Source organism: Microcaecilia unicolor, chromosome 2, assembly GCF_901765095.1.
Source record: "Microcaecilia unicolor chromosome 2, aMicUni1.1, whole genome shotgun sequence".
In the NCBI taxonomy this organism is placed as follows: Eukaryota; Metazoa; Chordata; class Amphibia; order Gymnophiona; family Siphonopidae; genus Microcaecilia; species Microcaecilia unicolor.
This window is the reverse complement of record NC_044032.1, coordinates 596,350,155-596,372,487: the sequence shown is the minus strand read 5'-3', so window position 1 is coordinate 596,372,487 and position 22,333 is coordinate 596,350,155. Positions and strand designations below refer to the sequence as shown.

At 43.1% G+C, this 22,333-nt stretch overlaps 1 protein-coding gene across 2 annotated transcripts in view; it reads right to left on the bottom strand.

Moving 5' to 3' along the window:
- SPOCK3 (SPARC (osteonectin), cwcv and kazal like domains proteoglycan 3) overlaps positions 1–22,333 on the bottom strand; it is a 493,521-nt gene that overhangs the window by 227,343 nt on the left and 243,845 nt on the right. For both annotated transcript variants that reach the window (XM_030191577.1, XM_030191578.1), the window contains one exon: positions 4,188–4,314. In XM_030191577.1, the coding sequence (XP_030047437.1) occupies positions 4,188–4,314 (127 nt within the window). The remainder of the gene's footprint in view (positions 1–4,187; positions 4,315–22,333) is intronic.

The following is a 22,333-nucleotide window of genomic DNA, read 5'->3' as shown; positions in this document are numbered from 1 at the left end:
ACCTGTTGGCACTAACTGGCATGCTGAATGGACAGGATCCTATGCGTGACAAAGTCTGTGTAACGATTTATAAGCCAATTGTCAAGACAATTATATAGATTATTACAAAGGGTTCCATTAGGGGTTCCATTATTTTGCTAGAGTGGGTATAATAGGACTAAATTATTGCATGAGAGCAATTATATATACCTCCATATCCTAGAGCACAAAATCTCTTATAGTAAGTGAATGTATGCCAGGAAAAATAGCACCGGAATTCTGAATAACAAGGTGTGAGATTTGCAAACCAGATCCCACAGGGGAAGTTATGTTGAACCGATGCTGCAGTTGTGTGGATTCGATGTTGCTACAGAGGAAGTATGTCTGGGAAGGATGTATGGGTGCTCTCCTTACCAAATGGGAAAAAATGATACCCTGATTGCCAAACAGTTGCCTTATGTACTTGTGATTCCCCAATGGGGAAAGAATGATAATTACATGATGAATTTAGCGTGGAAAGTAGCTGCACATAGAGGCATATTTTCAAAGCACTTTGGGAGGCTAAGTTCCATAGGTTTCTATGGAACTTTGGGAGGCTAAGTGCTTTGAAAATATGCCTCAACGTGTCGTAAAATGAAGTAGAAAGTTGCAGGAATGATACTGGAATGCCCAACAGATTATAATTAGTGTAGAACCTAAGAACGGGGTAATTGATGTTTCAATAATCTGCTAAATGGAGAGCTAGAAAAGTAGATGCTTATGTTGCCATAACAGCAACAACATGTAGTAACAGTGTTAGTCTAAGCCATATTTCATAGCATGCCCACCGCCCATTTGTCATACAATTTATGCTGTACTTGCCATGAGGGCTGCAATAAAGCTGGTGTAGAATGCTGTAGGTATAGCTGTTATTGAAAACCTCAAATTAATTTTTTTTCTTCTCCTTCTGCCCTAATTAGCTGCAATAGAAAACATCAGCAATGAGGCAGGGCCAGGTCAATGCTAGTGTAGTGGGATGCACATGAAATTGGACTGGGGGAAAGTTTTATATCCTGAATGCCGTGGTGCATCTAAATAGACAGTACAATGAATACAGAAAAGAAATATGATTGCTACGAGAACAAAGTTGATGTACTGCCTCATCCTCTATGCAGTGCCATATATATTTTTTAATTGTATAAACACAAATTTTTAAATGTGATACTCTGCCATGTTGCTCTCGAGAAGGTCCTGTGCTAACTGCCGTGTCCTGCTTATGGGACCCACGTGCAGGCGAAAGACTCATACAGAACGGGATGAACCTGCCAGGCATAGCATGCTTACTAACCACCTTAAGTGAATTCCTTCAAAAGGCGGTAAATAAATCCTAATAAATAAATAAATAAATACTAACAGCCATGTTCTACTTATGGCACACACGTGCAGATGAAAGACCTGTGCCAAAAGGGATGTATCCACCCAGTTCCCCTTATGTGAGAGCGATTTACAGCTTCACCCCTTAAGTACCCTCAGTATCCCCTGTAATGCTTCAGTGTTGCACTCCATTCCCATATATGCCTACAATCATTCCATAGCAAATGGGTGATATGTGCACTAATGTTATCCTGATGAAAATACTGACCTGAGGATGATTGCAACTCAACTTCTGTTACCTGCTCCTCAGAAAGGGGACCTGGCTATACTGGAGTGGAAACATCCATAATGCATCCTCATGCTCCCTAATAACCTAAGTGTAGCCATACTGAGTCAGTCCAATGGTCCATCCAGCCCAGTATCCTGTTTTCCAAAAAGTGGCCAAACCCGGTCACTAGTACCTGGCCGAACCCCAAATCGTGGCAACATTCCATGTAGAACCCCAAGGAATAGCAAGATTCTGGAATTCTAAAGAGTAGCAAGATTTCATGCAGAATCTCAAAGAGTGGCAACATTCCATGCTACACATCCCAGGGCAAGCATTAAAACAAGCATTAAAGCCAGATATGACAACCACTGTTACCACCTCCTCAGGCAAAGAGCTCCAGAGCTTGAGTGCAAAATTATTTCCATGTAACTTCTTCGAGTGTCCCCTAGTCTTTGTACTTTTGGAACATGTAAAAAATTCATTAACTTGTACTTGTTCTAAACCATTCCGGATTTGTAGACCTCAATCCTATCTCCCTTCATCTGACTCTTTCAAAGCTGAAGAGTCCTAACCTCTTTAGCCTTTTCCCATACGAGAGGAGTTCCATCCTCTTTATCATTGTAGTCACTGAACTTTGAACCTAATTCCGTTATATCTTTTTTTGAGATACAGCCACCAGAAGGCTCTTCTGTCATCCACTGAAGGAATATCTGTGTAAGAAAGCTAAGGAAAAGCATTAGTAGATAATCAGGCTTATTTTCGAAAGAGGTCGCCAGCGATGTTCCGACACAAATCAGGAGATGGACGGCCATCTCCTAAAACTGGCCAAATCGGTATAATAGAAAGCCGATTTTTGGACACACTCGCCGGCATTCCGTCGCGGAGGCGGCCAAACTTCAAGGGGGCGTGTTGGCTGGGTAGTGAAGGCGGGACATGGGCGTGCTTACGAGATGGCCGGCTTCAGCTGATAATGGAAAAAAAGAAAACCGGCGATGACGAGCATTTGGCCGGTTTTACTTGTCTATTCATTTTCATGACCAAGTCTCAAAAAGGTGCCCAAACTGACCAGATGACCACCGGAGGGAATCGGGGATGACCTCCCCATACTCCCCCAGTGGTCACCAACCCCCTCCCACCCAAAAAAAACTTTAAAACATTTTTTTGCCAGCCTCTATGCCAGCCAGCTCCATGACAGCAGTATGCAGGTCCCTGGAGCAGATTTAAAACCAGGTGCACTAAACTGCACGGAAGAGTCCTTCCCTTACCGATCCCTTAGCAAATCGGTAAGGGAAGGGCATGCATGAAGGAAATTGCATGCAAATGAGCTGCTCATTTGCAGCAAATTTCCTTCCCTAGGAGGGGAAGCCAGTCGGCCAGCTCGTGAAAAAAAAAAAAAGGATCTTGCTGATCAGTTATGTTATCACTTACTTGTTCTGGAGTGCTGTATTTTGTGATACTGTCTTCAGAAATGTTCAATAAAGACTTCATACAAATTTTAAAAAATTCCCTGCCGTGAATTTTCCCTTGATGGCTGTCCCTGATGTGCACTTCCCTTAATGGCCATCTTTCTTCCAGAACGGGAAATCAAAACTGTTTTTGCTCATAGCCTTTTTAGTAGTAACAGTGGGATTTGAACTGGCCATCCCTGCAGTACAAGACCAGTGATGTAACCACTTGGCCACAGCTCCACTTAGTTGGGTGTCCCTTCCTTTTGATTATACCCCATCAGGTCTCTCTCAGCCAATCACAGAGGGGCATTTAACTAAGTGAAGCTGTGGCCAAGTAGTTATATCACTGGTCTTGTAAAGCAGAGGTGGCTGGTTCAAATTCCACTGTTACTACTAAAAAAATGCTATGAGCAAAAACAGTTTTGATTTCCCCGTTCAGGAAGAAAGACGGCCATCAACAGAATGAAATTATTTAAGTGTTGACCTTTAATTGGATTCTATAAATATAAACATATCTTATACAGAGTATATTTTACAGGTAGGAGTACACAGGCAGAGTCTAGACAGAGCCAGGGTGGGACTCACATTTACATGCATAACATAGAATGCTAGATTTTACATGCATATCTCCAGCATTAAGACAATACTACTTTTGCCAGGCTGGTGTTTGCTCTTAAAGAATATTTTTGCTATTATACTAGTATTCTAAAGTGGAAAGTAGGCACCTACAGAAAGGTGGTAGAAATTTATTACCCTTACCACCCCCCCCCCCCCCCCCCCCTTTATAGACCAGGCTCAAAGTAGTCACTCTCTGGGCACTTATTTATAGGTGCATAGCTATAGATTTACCTCCATTATTATAAAAGTAAAACAAAAAGATACTTTAGTTGATCAATTCATTATCAGTGTACTCTAACTAGGAAGGTAACAGTAATTTATTTAAATAATCAGATAAATCTGACAAAGAAATTACTACACATAGGCACATGGAATGCACTTTACAATACAGAGACACTTTTAAATGCAAAATGTATGTGTTAGACATTTGGAACTGCCAAAACTCTAAAAGGACATCTATTTTACCTTAACTAAATATTAGAACATGATTTCCTTTCATGTTCCTTTATCTTTTTCCTTACCTGAGATGAATATGTGTGACTGTCAGATCCACAGACAGGATTGGGGTAAACAACTGAGCACTGCTTACAGTTGGATAAAACAGGCCCATTCCTCCATCGTTTATAGTTTAAACCTGCCTCTTTTATACTGAAAAATATAAATTTAAACAAAAAAGGTTTACAGTGACTATGTTGGTAATAACAAAACTAATTATGTGGAAAAAATGCACTAGTTCTTGTAACTGTTATACAGTATTTGAACCAAAACCACATTCAGTCTGTTAAATGCATGAATCATTAATACAGAAAATCTCTGTGAGCTTTATTTCTAAAATATGGAAACTGCTGCTTTATTTTCTTGTATTCATCTTTCTCACAACTCACACTGAAAATGACTATTTTTGACTGTACGCATAAGACCAACCTCTCTCATCAAACACTTCCCAAACTTGAGCACATTTGTAAATAAACACTCCAATATCTTGTAAATAAGATTCTCATATAAAAATTGAAAAAAATAAGTGGTGCTTCTACTAAGCTGTGTTAAGCAGCTAGTGAAGGTCTTAACTCATGCTAGATGTTAGCGCAAACCCATGCTAATGGCTAATTTATTTATTTATTTGCTGCATTTGTATCCCACATTTTCCCACCTGTTTGCAGGCTCAATGTGGCTTACAGTATGTTACGACAATCACATTAATGGAATAAGAATTTCAGAATATAGATACAGATAAGGTGCATTGGAATATCATGACAATCATATTAACGGAATAAGAGTTTCAGAATTGTTCCAAATAAGATGCATAAGAATATCATGTAGGATTGAAAGTGTATAAATATATAAAAAATAACATAATGATATCAGGACAAGATATAATGTTCAGTGATGGGGATGTAAGTAAAATAAACAAGTTAGAAGAGTTCCATAATAGTTGCATCTGGTATAATTTAGGAGTCAGGTCGTTATGGGGGATCCTTTTTGTACGTCTTTTTGAACAATAAGTCTTCAGTAATTTTCGGAAGGTTGTCAAGTCGTGTGTTGTTTTTATGGCAATCAGTAATGTGCGTTAAACTAGCCTGAATGATGAAAACCCCACATTAGCTGTTTAACAAAGGAAGAGGCAATATATGGATGTATCGGGGCAGAGCAGGACAGCAGCCGGTGGCGAAAACTAGTGTGTGGATCAGTGGTGGTGGTGTTAACTGCAGAGGTGGTATTAATTGCAGCTATGCTATCAGCCATCTAATAGTATGGCTAATGTAGGAATAACTCTGCAGCAGCACCCCCACCCCCCCCAGCATTTCCTCCCTGAAAGTCACATACAGTCCTCCTTCCCCCTCTTCCAAGACTGACCACTGTGGCCTGAGTTAGATCTAGGTATTCAGTGTACAATTCGTGTCTTGCTCTGCCACCTGAATTTTTCCAGTTGCAAGCTGATATTCACCTGAGGTGGGGGCCTTAGGCAGCACTGTTTAGGAGCGACATCTCAGAGGGCGGCTTCGCAGTGTTTTACCCGGTCACAGTGACTTTTCAAAGTCGGCAGTGATTCCCATACGCTACCCTGCTGTCGCCAGCACCCGCTTCTTCCCTTTACTGAGGCCACCTGAAGTAACTTCCTGTTTCACTCAGGGAGCCGTAGTAAAGAGAAGAAGCGGGTGCCAGCAGTGACAGGGCAGCGTATGGGAATCGCTGCCACTGCTTGGTTTGGAAAGTCACCATGACCAGGTAAAACACCTGGGAGGGGGCGGTATCTTGGCCCGGGGGATGGCATGCAAGCTCCGCCTCAGGCGGCATCTTGCCTTGGGCCGTTCCTTGGGCTAGGTAAGACTGCTATTTGTGTGGTCCTATTTGCCCAGATAATTATACAGGATTTGTCACTGAATACTGGTGGTGCTCAGATAATTTCCGGTTCTACCCTGGCTACAACCCCGGACTGCCCTGTTATGAAGCACATACTGCTGCAGCACTTAGAGGTAATATTCAGTAGTACTCTCTGATTAAGTGCCACTGAATATTAGAGTCTGGGCCAGGCAGAGTCTCTCCTGCCTGGTTAAGCTGCTCTGAATATCGACTGGGATGGATAGAACAGACCTTGTTGGCTAATTTAAAGAACTGTAGGAAAACAGCTGAGAGGTCCTGCTGAAAGATTTTTACTGGTTTGTCTTTGCTGAGAGAAATAAGAGAAGACTGTGAGGGAAATGATATAAGAGACCATGAATTTGTATGTGGCAAGAAGGCACATATATTACAGTACTTTAGATATTTATATACATATATGCATATAAGTATATAAATGTTGCCATACTGGAACAAACCGAAGGTCCATCAAGCCCAGTATCTTATTTCCAACAGTGGCCAATCCAGGTCACAAGTACCTGGTAAGATCCCAAAACAGTATCATACATTTTATGCTGCTTATCCTAGAAATAAGCAGTGGATTTTCCTAAGTCCATTTTAATAATGGCTTAAGAACTTTTCTTTTAGGAAGATAGCCAAACCTTTTTTAAACCCTGCTAAGCTGTTTTTACCACATTCTTTGGCAATGAATTCCAGAGTTTAATTACATGTTAAGTGAAGAAATATTTTCTCTGGTTCATTTTAAATTTACTACTCTGTAGCTTCACTGCGTGCCCCCTATTCCTAGTAATTTTGGAAAGAGTAAACAAGCGACAAGTAACATCTTATTTAATACTGAATAGCAAAAAAGTATGTACCATGCAGGTGTGTGTGTGCATGTGTTGTATGCAGTCTACCTACACTCCATCCAAACAAGTATGCACATAAATGATAGAATACTATAATTTACACACATTGCAGCTCACAAATAGGCAGGATGTTTACACCTGCTATAGGGCGAGGGCGGTGTAAGTACTCACACTTTAGACGCAAGCATGTTTTCAGCCACTTGTGCAAGTATACTACAAAGAAAAAGCAGGTGTCTACTTTTCTTTGTAGAATAAGCTTAAAAAAGATGCCATAAACAACTGGTTAGTAGGTGCCCTGTTATAGAATTAACCTTTGTGTTATTCATTCCTCCTTCATCCTTCTACCTTCATCTCTGTATGTTGTGTCTGTCTCCCTATCTATCTTTGTATAACTCTCTCATATGCTTGTGCCTGTCTCTCCCCCTCTATGGCCCTGATGCTCAGAAGCAAATGCAGGTGCTAGAGACCATCAGCGCCAGACTAGCACCCGCATGTGCAAGTGCACAATGATCAGAGGCTTGGAGCATGGGAACCAACACACACACTGCTTTTTAGCTCAATGAGCATTGCAGCTCAGTTTAGACTGGGCAGGTTGGTTCTGTTGTGGGGGATGAAGTAGGCTGTTTACTATACTGAACAGCTGCTTGGTTGAATTGTCAGCCTGTGCAATGCATTGAGAGAAATACTGTTTTTTGGTTGCTGTTAAGGCTTGGCGGTACTTTGCCATGTGCTTCCTGCAGTTTAGCCTGAGATTTGCACCATCTCCTTTCCTGTTTTCGTCCTTTGCGTTTAAGGATCTGAAGTTCTGGAGAAAACCAAGGTGAGCATTTGTTAGTGGGGCATAAGACCTTTATTAGTGGTGTTGTTTCTCTAAGGTCTTGGCTAGTTGTGTATTCCAGATGTCAACTTGTACTGACACTGTTGTCTTTTCATCTACATGCAGATAGTCCAAGGCCTCTAGGAAATTCTCAGCGGTCAGCTTTTTTTTTTGTCTCTGATCTCCTTCCAAACTCTGGGAGGTGCCATTTGTTTCAGGTGGTCACTTAGGGAGAATTTAATTAGAAAATGGTCTGACCATGATAAGGGGGTTATTTCAATACTGTTATCCCAGAATTCTGGGATATCAACCCCTTTGTAGAATACCAGCTCTAGTATGTGACCCTTTTCGTGCGTTGGAGAATTGATCACCTGTGTAAATCCTAGTGCTGTCATCGTGTCCAGAAAGGCAGCTGTGGTGGTATCTGGGGTTTTGATGTGTATACTGAAGTCTCCCATGATCACCAGCCTAGGAGTTCTTGCACAGATAATGTGTTGTTACGAGGTGCTCTGTAAATCATGAGCAGCCAGATTGGCTTCTCCTCTTCAAGTTGGATTAAAAGAGATTCTGATCCATGTAGCCGGGGGATGGATATTCTGCGCAGTTTGATTGTGCCCTGAATCAATACTGCTACCCCTCCACCCTGTCTTCCTGGTCTTGGTTGATGTTGGATGTTGAAACCTGTTGGGCATAGTTCAGCCAATGGTAAACCCCCACTTTCATCTAGCCAGGTTTTACTTATTCCTAGGATGTCAAGATGCTGCTCATTTATGGCGTCATGGCTCACTGAGGATTTCTTTGCAGCTGATCTGGCATTCACCAGTCCTATAGTTCCCAAGGGTGGTCTGGGGGTGCTGTGGGTAGCTTTGATGTGACAATGCGGTGATCTTTTAAGTAATGTTATGTGGGTGTTTGACCTCTTGCACTTTTGCCTTCTCTTTGTTTCATGGGGGTTATGGTTTCCTCTCCCACACACCACTGGGATGCTTGCATGACACATTTTTGTGTCAGAAGCTAGTTAGGCAAAATATCACTGGGTGGCGCTGCAATCCACTCTTTGGAGTACACCCTGTAGATCAGCAGTCTTCCTAGTTAGCAATGCAGGGTTAAGGCTTTAATAGCTGAAAGAACACACCTTTTAAAGTTGTAAATTCGGACCAGGCCTGTGAGATTAAAGTCTTCCATCAAATAGAGAAACAAATGGCTGCACTTAGCAGTTCTATGTGAAATTCTTGGAGACAGTGCATAGGTTTCCTTTAGTTTTAAGGAATCTAAAATATTCAGACTTATGTAATTAAAATACATGGAATTAGGGGGATAGTGTGTAAATGCAACACAGCATATACATGGGAGAAGCATGACTAGAGCTTCCACTTATCCACAAAAATTACAGAATATTGTCAGTTACAAGTCTCCTGCCACTTTTTAAAATTATAGCATTATACCATTTATTTTATATTCATTTTTAATGTTTATATCACATACACACAGTAATGGTATCATTTATATATTAATTTATGGAGTTTACTTATGATTTTTATATTTGTTATTGTTATTATCTAGATGTCCCCCGGAAACCACAAACAATTGGGAATTATGGATACACTCTCCCTCCTCTTAGTCCATTGAATTAAAGGTTGACTATGGGGTATGTTTACTAAGGTGCGTTAGCGTTTTTAACACGCCTGTAAATTTAAGGCACATTAAACGCTAACGCAACTATATGTTTCTATGGGCACGTTAGCGTTTAACATGTGTACACCATTTACGTGCATTAGTAACACTAACACACCCATAGCGCAGCTTAGTAAACCTAGCTCTATATGCTCAAAATTTATTTTTCTCATGCTAGTGGCACTCAATACAACCAGGATAATTTTTATCTTTCTATCAAATTTTCATGGTCTATAATTTTATATATTTAGAGGCTGACCAAATTTCACTTTTGGTTTTGGCACTGAAACCGGCCTGAAATTCATGTTTGGCCTTTGATTTTGGATCAAAAGTGCCAGTGCATATTTGAGTGGAACAAAACTATAGAGCGGCTCTGCTTGTTCTCCCCCCCAACCAGTCTATACGATGAGACCCCACCCTCCCCATGCACAGAACGAGCCCTAGTATAACTGAGGATGTGTAAATGTAAGGCATGGCCATACTGGGTTACACAATGATTACTACTATTACTACAACTTAACATTTCTAGAGCGCTACTAGGGTTACGCAACGCTGTACAGTTTAACAAAGAAGGACAGTCCCTGCTCGAAGGAGCTTACAATCTAAAGGACGAAATGTCAAGTTGGGGCAGTCAAGATTTCCTGAATAGAGGTGTAGTGGTTAGGTACCAAAGGCGACATTGAAGAGGTGAGCTTTGAGCAAGGATTTGAAGATGGGCAGGGAGGGGGCCTGGCGTATGGGCTCAGGGAGTTTATTCCAAGCTTGGGGTGAGGCGAGGCAGAAAGGGCAGAGTCTGGAGTTGGCGGTGGTGGCGAAGGGTACTGAGAGGAGGGATTATATGATTCTATAATATAATCTGGGTGCCATGATTTTGTTACAGAATACAATCTTACTGCGCAGCATCAGGGCATCAGAATGAAGGTGCCCACTTGTACAATCACCCCCTATAAGGGTAATGTTATAAGTGGGCTCATACAGTACTTAGGAGTTATTTTATAAAGATCCATAGGTGCTTATGTGTATTTATCAATACAGAACTTGTGCAAGGTCCTTACTATAGAGTTTAGAGGAAGGAACAAGTTTAGCAGACACCATTTTGAAAATATGGAGGACTGTTAGTCAGAGACAGAGGGCCATACCTTGATGCTGCCTAACTGGTGAAAGGGGAATGGGACTTAATATACCACCTTTCTATGTTTTTTCCAACTACATTCAAAGCGGTTTACATATTATATACAGGAACTTATTTGTACCTGGGACAATGGAGGGTTAAGTAACTTGCCCAGGGTCACAAAGAGCTGCAGTGGGAATTGAACCCAGTTCCCCAGGATCAAGGTCTGCTACACTAACCACTAGGCTAATCCTCCACTCTGTTTCATGTAGGTTGCAGGTCTCTCTGTGAAGCTATGTAGTAAAAACTTGATTTAAAATTAAACTTAAGTTAATGTTAAGACCAATGAAGAAGCTGGTAAGCCATAGGACTGTGATCCTATGTAACATGGAGGGGCATAATCGAACGGGGGCGCCAATCTCTAAGGGTGCCCATCTCAGGGGACGGAACCAGGAAGGGGCGGAGCTGACCATATTATCAAACAAGATGGGCGGCCATCTTTCGTTTCGATAATACGGTCCGGGACCGCCCAAATCCCAACATTTAGGCTGACCTCAGAGATGGCTGACCTCGGTTTTCACCTATAATGGGAAATGAGGACGGCCATCTCAAAAACAACCAAATCCAAGGCATTTGGTCGTGGGAGTAGCCAGCATTCGTAGTGCACTGGTCCCCCTCACATGCCAGGACACCAACCGAGCACCCTAGGGAGCACTGCAGTGGACATCACAAATTGCTCCCAGCTGCATAGCTCCCTTACCTTGTGTGCTGAGCCCCCCAAAACCCACTACCCACAACTCTACACCACTACCATAACCCTTAGGGGTGAAGGGGGGCACCTACATGTGGGTACAGTGGGTTTCGGGAGGGTTTTGGAGGGCTCCCATTTACCACCACAAGTGTAACAGGTAGGGGAGGGATGGGCCTGGGTCCGTCTGGCTGAAGTGCACTGCACTTCACTAAAAACTGCTCCAGGGACCTGCATACTGCTGTCATGGAGCTGGGTATGACATTTCAGGCTGGCATAGAGGCTGGAAAAAATGTGTTCTAATTTTTTTTGGGGGGTGGGAGGGGGTTGGTGACCACTGGGGGAGAAAGGGGAGGTGATCCCCGATTCCCTCCGGTGGTCATCTGGTCAGTTCAGGCACCTTTTCGAGGCTTGGTCGTGAAAAACAAGGGACCAAGTAAAGTCGGCCAAATGCTCGTCAGGGATGCTCTTCTTTTTTCCATTATCGACCGAGGACGGCTATCTCTTAACCACATCCCCGTCCCGCCTTCAGTACAATGCCAACACGCCCCCCTTGAACTTTGGTCGCCCCCGCAACGGAAAGCAGTTGAGGGTGGCCAAAATCGGCTTTCGATTATGCCGATATGGCCGGCCCTGAGAGAAGGCCGCCCATTTCCCGATTTGTGTTGGAAGATGGGCGCCCTTCTCTTTCAAAAATGAGCTGGATAGTAACATAGTAGATGACGGCAGAGAAAGACCTGTATGGTCCATCCATTCTGCCCAACAAGATAAACTCATATGTGCTACTTTATGTGTATACCTGACAAAACACAACTCTTCCATTGTACGATTCCCTAGTGTGGCTGTGCCACATGAAGTTTATTTTATCACAACATCACTTTGTATTTGTTTACACCGGAGTCTGTAACTCCTCTCCGGTACTATGTAAGCCACATTGAGCCTACAAATAGGTGGGAAAATGCGGGCTATAAATGTAACAAAATAAATAAATCAATAAAATTACTGTTTTCATCTCCACCATCTCCCGTGGGACGGCATTCCAAGTATCCACCACTCTTTCCATGAAAAAATACTTCCTGACATTTTTCTTGAGTCTGCCCCCCTTCAATCTCATTTCATGTCCTCTAGTTCTACCACCTTCCCATTTACAGAAAAGGTTTGATTCCGAAATTAATACCTTTCAACTATGCCCTCTGAAGGGACACCACCTTGTAACATAGTAGATGACGACAGAAAAAGACCTGCACGGTCCATCCAGTCTGCCCAACAAGACAAACTCATATGTGCTAGTTTTTGTGTATATCTTACCTTGATTTGTAACTGTCATTTTCAGGGCACAGACCGTACAAGTTTCCCCAGCACTATCCCCGCCTCCCAACCACCAGCCCCGCCTCCCACCACCGGCTCTGGCACAGACCGTATAAGTCTGCCCAGCACTATCCCCGCCTCCCAACTACCAGCCCCGCCTCCCACCACCAGCTCTGCCACCCAATCTCGGCTAAGCTCCTGAGGATCCATTCCTTCTGAACAGGATTCCTTTATGTTTATCCCACGCATGTTTGAATTCCGTTACCGTTTTCCTCTCCACCACCTCCCACGGGAGGGCATTCCAAGCATCCACCACTCTCTCCGTGAAAAAATACTTCCTGATATTTTTTTTGAGTCTGCCCCCCTTCAATCTCATTTCATGCCCTCTAGTTCTGCTGCCTTCTCATCTCCGGAAAAGGTTCGTTTGCGGATTAATATCTTTCAAATATTTGAACGTCTGTATCATATCACCCCTGTTTCTCCTTTCCTCCAGGGTATACATGTTCAGGTCAGCAAGTCTCTCCTCATAGGTCTTGTAATGCAAATCCCATACAATCCTCGTAGCTTTTCTTTGCACCGCTTCAATTCTTTTTACATCCTTAGCAAGATACGGCCTCCAAAACTGAACACAATACTCCAGGTGGGGCCTCACCAATGATTTGTACAGGGGCATTAACACCTCTTTTCTTCTGCTGGTCACTCCCCTCTCTATATAGCCTAGCAACCTTCTACTTACAGCCACCGCCTTGTCACACTGTTTCGTCACCTTCAGATCCTCAGATACTATCACCCCAAGATCCCTCTCCCCGTCGGTACCTATCAGACTCTCACCACCTAACACATACGTCTCCTGTGGATTTCTACTCCCTAAGTGCATCACTTTGCATTTCTTCACATTGAATGTTAATTGCCAAGGCTTAGACCAATCTTCTAGCTTTCGCAGATCCTTTTTCATGTTTCCTACTGCCTCCCGGGTGTCCACTCTGTTACAAATCTTAGTATCATCCGCAAAAAGGCAAACTTTACCTTCTAACCCTTCTGCAATGTCACTCACAAATATATTGAACATAATCAGCCCCAGCACTGATCCCTGAGGCACTCCACTAGTCACCTTTCTCTCCTCCGAGCGAATTCCATTCACCACCACCTTCTGGCGTCTGTCCGTCAACCAGTTCCTTATCCAGTTCACCACTTTGGGTCCTATCTTCAGCCCGTCAAGTTTATTTAAGAGCCTCCTGTGGGGAACCGGGTCAAAAGCTTTGCTGAAATTTAGGTAGATTACGTCTATAGCACATCCATGATTTAATTCTCCAGTCACCCAGTCAAAGAATTCAATGAGATTCGTTTGGCACGATTTCCCTTTGGTAAAACCATGTTGTTTCGGATCTTGCAATTTATTTGCTTCCAGGAAATTCACTATCCATGTAGTGGTGGAGGGGCTTCTGTGTTTCAATGAATCAAAGGGCTATGCTGAAGGGTTACCCATATCAGACAGGCCTCTGAGGAGAAACCAGACAAAGAGTGTCCCAAACTAGGGAGAGTGGAAAGATGGTGACCTGAAGCTCGTATGCTCAACGGCCCAGCTGTTCTCTGAAGTTCTGTCTTTGTTTACTTGAAATTTCCTCTCTGCATTTGCAGTTACCTTAAGTGAGAGGAAGGGGACAATGGGGGGTCAGCCGCCGATGACCAGCGTTTTGTCCCCTGTGGAGCAAGTGTGGGACCGCTGCATGACGAGCTGCCCACAGATGACTGGGTTGATGAGTCCTTTGATTAGCGCCAGCGGAGCGTCGATGCTCTTGGACCTGGAAACAACTTCATTGCTCCCAAGTCATTTAACCACCATGTCCAAAGGAGTGGAGGAGTGAGTTAGGAGTGTATGCTGAAACGGAAGTCATTTACAGCTGAACCCGTGTCGGCGGTGCCACTCCTAAACCCGTAAGAGCTATCAGCTTGGAGTTTTTGGCTCCTGTGGAGGTTACATTGAATATTATCTGGAAGGCGCTTCAGGACCTAACGGTGGTAGTAAATAAATTTGCTTCAGATATAAACTTATTAGTGAGCCACATGGATAATCAAATCGAATCCTTTGAGAATGAAAAATTGATACAGCAAATGAAGTTCTACAGGAGTAGGAAACGGTTAAGATTTTGAAAATGATAATAGACCAGAAAAATTTGAACAAAATGAATATTATTACAGATGATTAATATCGAGATTGTTGTTTTCCCAGAGTTCCAGGTATGACTCCTAAAGTTTTTTTCCTCTGAAATGATTCCTCTTAGTATATTAATTCAAAAGGAGTGAAGCCTGTGAAACTGAGATTACCTTAATCAGTGGGAATTGGATTAGAGATTCAAGTGTTTGTATTGTTAAATAATTTCTGGTTTTAAAAGAGAAAAAAATGAAATCAGGTGTAATATTTTCACTAATATTGGACAATAAGTATGTTTCCAACAAAATTAATTGACTATACACCGTCTTGGGTTTGAAGAAGCCAACCAAACGATCAATGTGGAATAATGATTCAGATAAATAATAACTGGGGATAATCAGGTTAATACCATGTTTTCTTTGTTTACTGTTGTTTAATTGATCTCCTTGTCTTGTTTCACTCTCTCTATTTATTTTGTGGTCTAAGAAAGAGAAAGATTGTATATAATCCATTTATCTAGTTGAGATTGTTTTCCTCTAATATTGTATTAATATAACATAGTAACATAGTAGATGATGGCAGAAAAAGACCTGCACGGTCCATCCAGTCTGCCCAACAAGATAAACTCATATGTGCTACTTTCTGTGTATACCCTACCTTGATTTGTACCTGTCCTCTTCAGGGCACAGACCGTATAAATCTGCCCAGCACTATTCCCGCCTCCCAACCACCAGCCCCTCCTCCCCCCACTGGCTCTGCCACCCAATCTCGGCTAAGATCCTGAGGATCCATTCCTTCTGAACAGGATTCCTTTATGTTTATCCCACGCATGTTTGAATTCCGTTACCGTTTTCTTTTCCACCACCTCCCGCGGGAGGGCATTCCAACCATTCACTACTCTCTCCGTGAAAAAATACTTCCTGACATTTTTCTTGTGTCTGCCCCCCCTTCAATCTCATTTCCTGTCCTCTCGTTCTACCGCCTTCGCCTCTCCGGAACGGGTTCGTTTGCGGATTAATACCTTTCAAATATTTGAACGTCTGTATCATATCACCCCTGTTTCTCCTTTCCTCCAGAGTATACATGTTTAGGTCAGCAAGTCTTGTAACATTAATCCTCATACGTCTTGTAACATTAATCCACAAATGAACCTTTTGAGGAGATGCGAAGGCGGTAGAACGAGAGGACATGAAATGAGATTGAAGGGGGGCAGACTCAAGAAAAATGTCAGGAAGTATTTTTTCATGGAGAGAGTAGTGGATGCTTGGAATGCCCTCCCGCAGGAGGTGGTGGAAATGAAAACAGTAACGGAATTCAAACATGCGTGGGATAAGCATAAATGAATCCTGTGCAGAAGGAATGGTTCCTCAGGAGCTTAGTCGAGATTGGGAGGCGGGGCTGGTTGTTGGGAGGCGAGGATAGTGCTGGGCAGATTTATACGGTCTGTGCCAGAGCCAGTGGTGGGAGGCAGGACTGTTGGTTGGGAGGCAGGGATAGTGCTGGGCAGACTTATACGGTCTGTGCCAGAGCCGGTGGTGGGAGGCAGGGATAGTGCTGGGCATACTTATACGGTCTGTGCCGGAGCTGGTGGTTGGGAGGCGGGGCTGGTGGTTGGGAGGCGTGGATAGTGCTAGGCAGACTTATACGGTCTGTGCCCTGAAGAGCACAGGTACAAATCAAAGTAGGGTATACACAAAAAGTAGCACATATGAGTTGTCTTGTTGGCCAGACTGGATGGACCGTGCAGGTCTTTTTCTGCCGTCATCTACTATGTTATGTTACTATGTAACGCAAATCCCATACCATTCTCGTAGCTTTTCTTTGCACCGCTTCAATTCTTTATACACCCTTAGCAAGATACGGCCTCCAAAACTGAACACAATACTCCAGGTGGGGCCTCACCAATGACTTATACAGGGGCATCAGCACCTCCTTTCTTCTGCTGGTCACACCTCTCTCTATACAGCCTAGCAACCTTCTACTATGACCACCGCCTTGTCACACTGTTTCGTCGCCTTCAGATCCTCAGATACTATCACCACAAGATCCCTCTCCCCGTCTGTACATATCAGACTCTCACCACCTAACACATATGTCTCCCGTGGATTTCTACTCCCTAAGTGCATCAGTTTGTATTTCTTTGCATTGAATTTTAATTGCCAAACCTTAGACCATTCTTCTAGCTTCTGCAGATCCTTTTTCACGTTTTCCACTCCCTCCTTGGTGTCAACTCTGTTACAAATCTTAGTATCTTCTGCAAAAAGGCAAACTTTACCTTCTAACCCTTCGGCAATGTCACTCACAAATATATTGAACAGAATCGGCCCCAGCACCGATCCCTGAAGCACTCCACTGCTCACCTTTCCCTCATCTGAGAGAATTCCATTAACCACCTCCCTCTGGCGTCTGTCCGTCAACCAGTTCCTAATCCAGTTCACCACGTCGGGTCCTGTCTTCAGCCTGTCAAGTTTATTCAAGAGCCTCCTGTTGGGAACCGTGTCAAAAGCTTTGCTGAAATCTAAGTAGATTACATCTATAGCATGTCCATGATTCAATTCTCTGGTCACCCAGTCAAAGAATTCTAAGAGATTTGTTTGGCATGATTTACCTTTGGTAAAACCATGTTGTCTCGGATCTTGCAACTTATTGGCTTCCAGAAAATTCACTATCCTTTCCTTCAGTATCGCTTGTGAAACGAGTTATCACTGAAGTCTGCTAACAGATTGTTTAAAGGTTGATATGGAAGTGTATTAAGAACTATACATTATCTATGTTGCCTGCATTGAAAGTTGTATCTAAGCCAGTATTAATGTTGAACACTTTCAGTTTATTATAATTATTTTCCATGTGTATCTGGGATCCACACCCAAATTTGGGTGCCAACATTTTGTCGACTTATATAGGGCTAGGGTCAGATTTAGTAAATAGCCCCCAAAGTTAGGTACTGTCAAGATCCATGCTAAGCTAATATTTTGTAAAAGGCAGTCTGTGCAGAACAATCTTTATAGAATACTAGTGTAGTGTTTACCCTGCTTAACTTTGGGTGTGAAGACTTAAACCTGCAAAAAGCTGGTATGAACCATGGCACCCAACTGATGGCAAATGGGCATGGAAATCAAAGTATACTATAACATAGCACCTAATTCCTGGGAACACTCTGACCGATCCATTCTCCTCTCATAGCTATCTCCCTTTTAAGTTGTGAACTATAACATTTAGGTGCTCATGTTATAGATTAGGTTGTGGGGCAGATGCACGCATATCCCTGAATTTAATATAGTGTGATTTGAGGTGCACATGCAAATCTGGTCATATTCTGGATTTGTATGCATAACTTAATTAGCATAACAAGCCAATCAGTGCTGATAATTGAACTTAACAAGCAAGTATTGACACTAATTGGCAAAAATTAAAATTTATGCACACAAATGTCTATGAAACTGAACTGAAAAGGGGGCGTGACCATGGGTGAGTCATGGGCATTCCAAGAATTTACACACATTTAAAGAATATACCTGTTCTGTTTGTAATTTAGGCATTGGCATTTACATCAGGCTGGAGGCATCTATTTTGCTAAGTAAGAATTTTATTCCAATGACAACACTAGTGAAGTTGCATTTGGACATCCACTACTGCAGCATAGTTTGTAGTAACACTGATGGATGAAGTGTAAACTGGTTCCATTGAAATTTCAAATCGTATTGAGGGTTTTTTTTTCCTATCTTGAGGCAGGCACGGGGCACAACATGCATCACAGTGGACACATGGCTAACATTTGTAACTAAATGTTGTCTGTGACAGTGAAAGAAAACTGTACATGAATGTGGAGAATTATAATTTGTAATCTACAATAACAGAAAGGCTCTTGCTTGAGCTATCTTTAGAATGGTCTTTTTAAATTAAATCTTCTTTGATGACTTCTCAAAGTTTCTCCTGAATGAATCTTAGCATCTGAAGTATGTATCTCTATAATGCTGAGAAGCCAAGAATCTATGGTTATGGTTGTGGTTATACTTTATTTGATATACCACTATTCACATAATATAGTGTGGCGGGGCATTTTCGATATGACGTCTAAATCTGAATTTAGACGTTTTACACAAAACACAAAGGGTCGTTTTCGAAAAAGAAAAACGTCTATCTTTTGTTTCAAAAATACTATGGACATTTTGTATTTTGGATATTTTGTGATTTGAATGGGGGGGGGGGGGGGGGGGGGGGTTGGTCCATTTTGGAAAAAAAAAACATCCAAGTGCAAAACATACAAAATCAAGCCATTGGGATGAAGGAGGAGCCAGCATTTTTAGTAGAGTGGTCCCCCTGACATCCCAGCACAGCAGTATGGCACCATAGGGGGCAATGCAGTGGACTTCATAAAATGCTCCCAGGTACACATCTCACCATTGCTCCCTTACTTTGTCTGCTGAGCCTCCTACAACCCACCCAAAACCCACTACCCCAACTGTACACCACTACCGTAGCCCTTACGGGTGAAGGGGGCACCTATATGTGGGTATAGTGGGTTTCTGGTGAGTTTTGGAGGGCTTCAGTTTCCTCCACAATTGTAACAGGTAGGGAGAGTTAGGAAACTGGGTCCACCTGTCTGCAGTGCACTGCACCCACCACTAGACTACTCCAGGGACCTGCATGTTAACATCTGAGGGTGGCACAGACACTGGCAAGTAATGTTTTTCATCATATTTTTAGAGGGTGGGAGGGGGAATAACAGGAGGTCATTCCTGATTTCCTGCAGTGGTCATCTGGTCATTTAGGGCACCTTTTTGAGCCTTATTCCTAATAAAAACAGGTCTAGTTGAAAACGTCTATGTTTTAGTACTGGATGTTTTTGTTTTGCTCCATTATGGATGAAAAACATCTAAGTCTTAGGAACGCCCAAGTCCTACCCTCAACACACCCCTGAAATGCCCCCTTGAGATTTGGACATCTAAAACTAGGTTTCAAAAATACTGATTTGGATGATTTTGTGAGAAAAACATCCAAATGCAGCCATGTTACTTTTTGGACGTTTTTCTCTTTTGAAAATGAGCCTGATAGTGATGTACAATATACAAAAAAAAAAAGAGAAATAATCGAAGCAGAAAGGAACTACAAATTATAAATAGGAAGGGGAGGGAGGAAAGACCAGTCGGTCAAGAAGCAAAGAGCAGAGTTATCAGTAACACACTGAAACAGTACAGACTAAGAGAAGAAGTGCTAAGACTAAGAAACATCTGGGTCAACCAGACATTTGATCCAGACAAAGCAGGTCACTATCCAGCTTATAATCGAACGAGAAAAACGCCCAAGTTCCGACCTAAATCAGGAGATGGACGTTTATCTCACAAAAACGAATAACGCGGTATAATCGAAAGCCGAACTTGGACGTTTTCAACTGCACTCCATCGCGGAAGCGTACAAAGTTGACGGGGGCGTGTCGAAGGCGTGGTGAAGGCAGGACTGGGGCATGGTTATCACCCGAACAGAGATGGGCGCCTTTTGCCGATAATGGAAAAAAAGTATGCGTTTGTAGCTAGAATTTAGGGCACTTTTCCTGGACCCTGTGTTTTCACGAATAAGGCCCCAAAAAGTGCCCTAAATGACCAGATTACCACCAGAGGGAATCGGGGATGACCTCCCCTGACCCCCTCCCACCACAAAAAATGATGTTTCACAACTTTTTATTTTCACCCTCAAATGTCATACCCACCTCCCTGGCAGCAGTATGCAGGTCCCTGGAACAGTTGTTAGGGGGTGCAATGGACTTCAGGCAGGTGGACCCAGGACCATCCCCCCCCCTACCTGTTACAATTGTGCTGCTTAATGCTTAGTCTTCCAACCCCCCCAAACCCACTGTACCCACATGTAGGTGCCCCCCTTCACCCCTTAGGGCTATAGTAATGGTGTAGACTTGTGGGCAGTGGGTTTTGAGGGGGATTTGGGGGGCTCAACACACAAGGGAAGGGTGCTATGCACCTGGGAGCTCTTTTACCTTTTTTTTTGTTTTTGTCAAAGTGCCCCCTAGAGTGCCCGGTTGGTGTCCTGCCATGTGAGGGGGACCAGTGCACTACAAATCCTGGCCCCTCCCACGAACAAATGCCTTGGATGTATTCGTTTTTGAGCTAGGCGCTTTCATTTTCCATTATCGCTGAAAAACAAAAACGCCCAGCTCACAAATTGTCGAATAAAACATGGATGTCTATTTTTTTCGAAAATATGGTTCGGTCCGCCCCTTCACGGACCCGTTCTCGGAGATAAACGCCCATGGAGATAGACGTTGTCGTTCGATTATGCGCCCCTCTAAGTCCCACAAGATCAATCCTCCAACTCCACCTTCTATTCAGCTAAAGAATCGGTTCACAGCCCTGGAGGTAAAAGAGCTAGAAACATCTAAAAAACAGGAGAAAACAATGACCAAAAATGCCATCACAATCGGACAATTGGCCCAAAGAAAGCGAAAGGTAGTGGTGGTTGGAGAATCATTTTTCAGGGGTACCGAAGTACCCATCTGCCGGCCAGATATGTTGTCCAGAGAGGTGTGCTGTCTGCCTGGTGCCAAGATTTGCGATATTGTGCCTAGACTCATCAAGCCTACGGACCACACTCCTATGCTACTCATCCATGTTGGCACAAATGATACAGCTAAGTATCCTACTGAACATATCATACGAGACTTCATGGCTTTGGGTCAGAGGGTGAAGCATCTAGGTGCGGAGGCGGTGTTCTCATCGATCCTCCCTGTTGAAGGTAAAGGTCGAATGAGAGAAGCTCGCATCTTGGAGATAAATGTGTGGCTGCGTGGTTGGTGCCGACGAGAGCACAGGGGCTCTTTTTATAACACCTTGGTAGAGGTACTGCAGCGTTAGCACATGCCAGCCTACCATGAGATCCGGCAGTAGTGCCACTCCCACTGGGTGCCATTTTCATCACAATGAGAAATTGGTTTTATTTTTAGTGCTGGGGGCTTATCCTGCAGTAATCAGGCTGTGCCATATACAGTCTGGTTACCACCAGGTTCGTATGGGAGACCTTACTGCCTCCTAAATTGGAGGTGGTAAGGGCTCCCCTAGGAAATGGCCATGTGGCAAATGTGTACTTTTTCTGTCTTTTACCTGCTGTGGTAAAAGGGGCCTCAGTGCATGGCAAATTCATATGCCGACACTACCACAGGACCCCTATTACTACAGCTTTGTAAAAGGGGTCCTTAGTTTCCTGAAGGTTAGGGCTTTTCCAGGAAGGAAGATTATGAATGCCTGAATAAAGTGGGATATAAATACAATAAATAAATAAATAGATTAAAAATAGGAGATGTAATACTGTCCAGTTGCTTTATTCATTTGGAATTACTGTGTCTTTTTCATTGCTCTATTAGAAGTGAAAGATCCACCTTTACTATTGTGGGCTAATGTGGGTATATGATAAGCTGATTAAAAAATATATATATATAGCCCTTTTACTAAGGCACACCTAAAAGTGGCCTGCGTAGTGTAGGCAGATGTTTTAGATGCGCACTGGTCCATTTCCTCAGTGCACCTGGAAAAAAGGCATTTTTTTGAGCAGGAAAATGGACATGCAGCAAAATTAAAACCAGTGCACGTCCATTTTCAGCCTGAGATATTACCGCCACCCATTGACTTAGAGGTAAGGTCTCAAG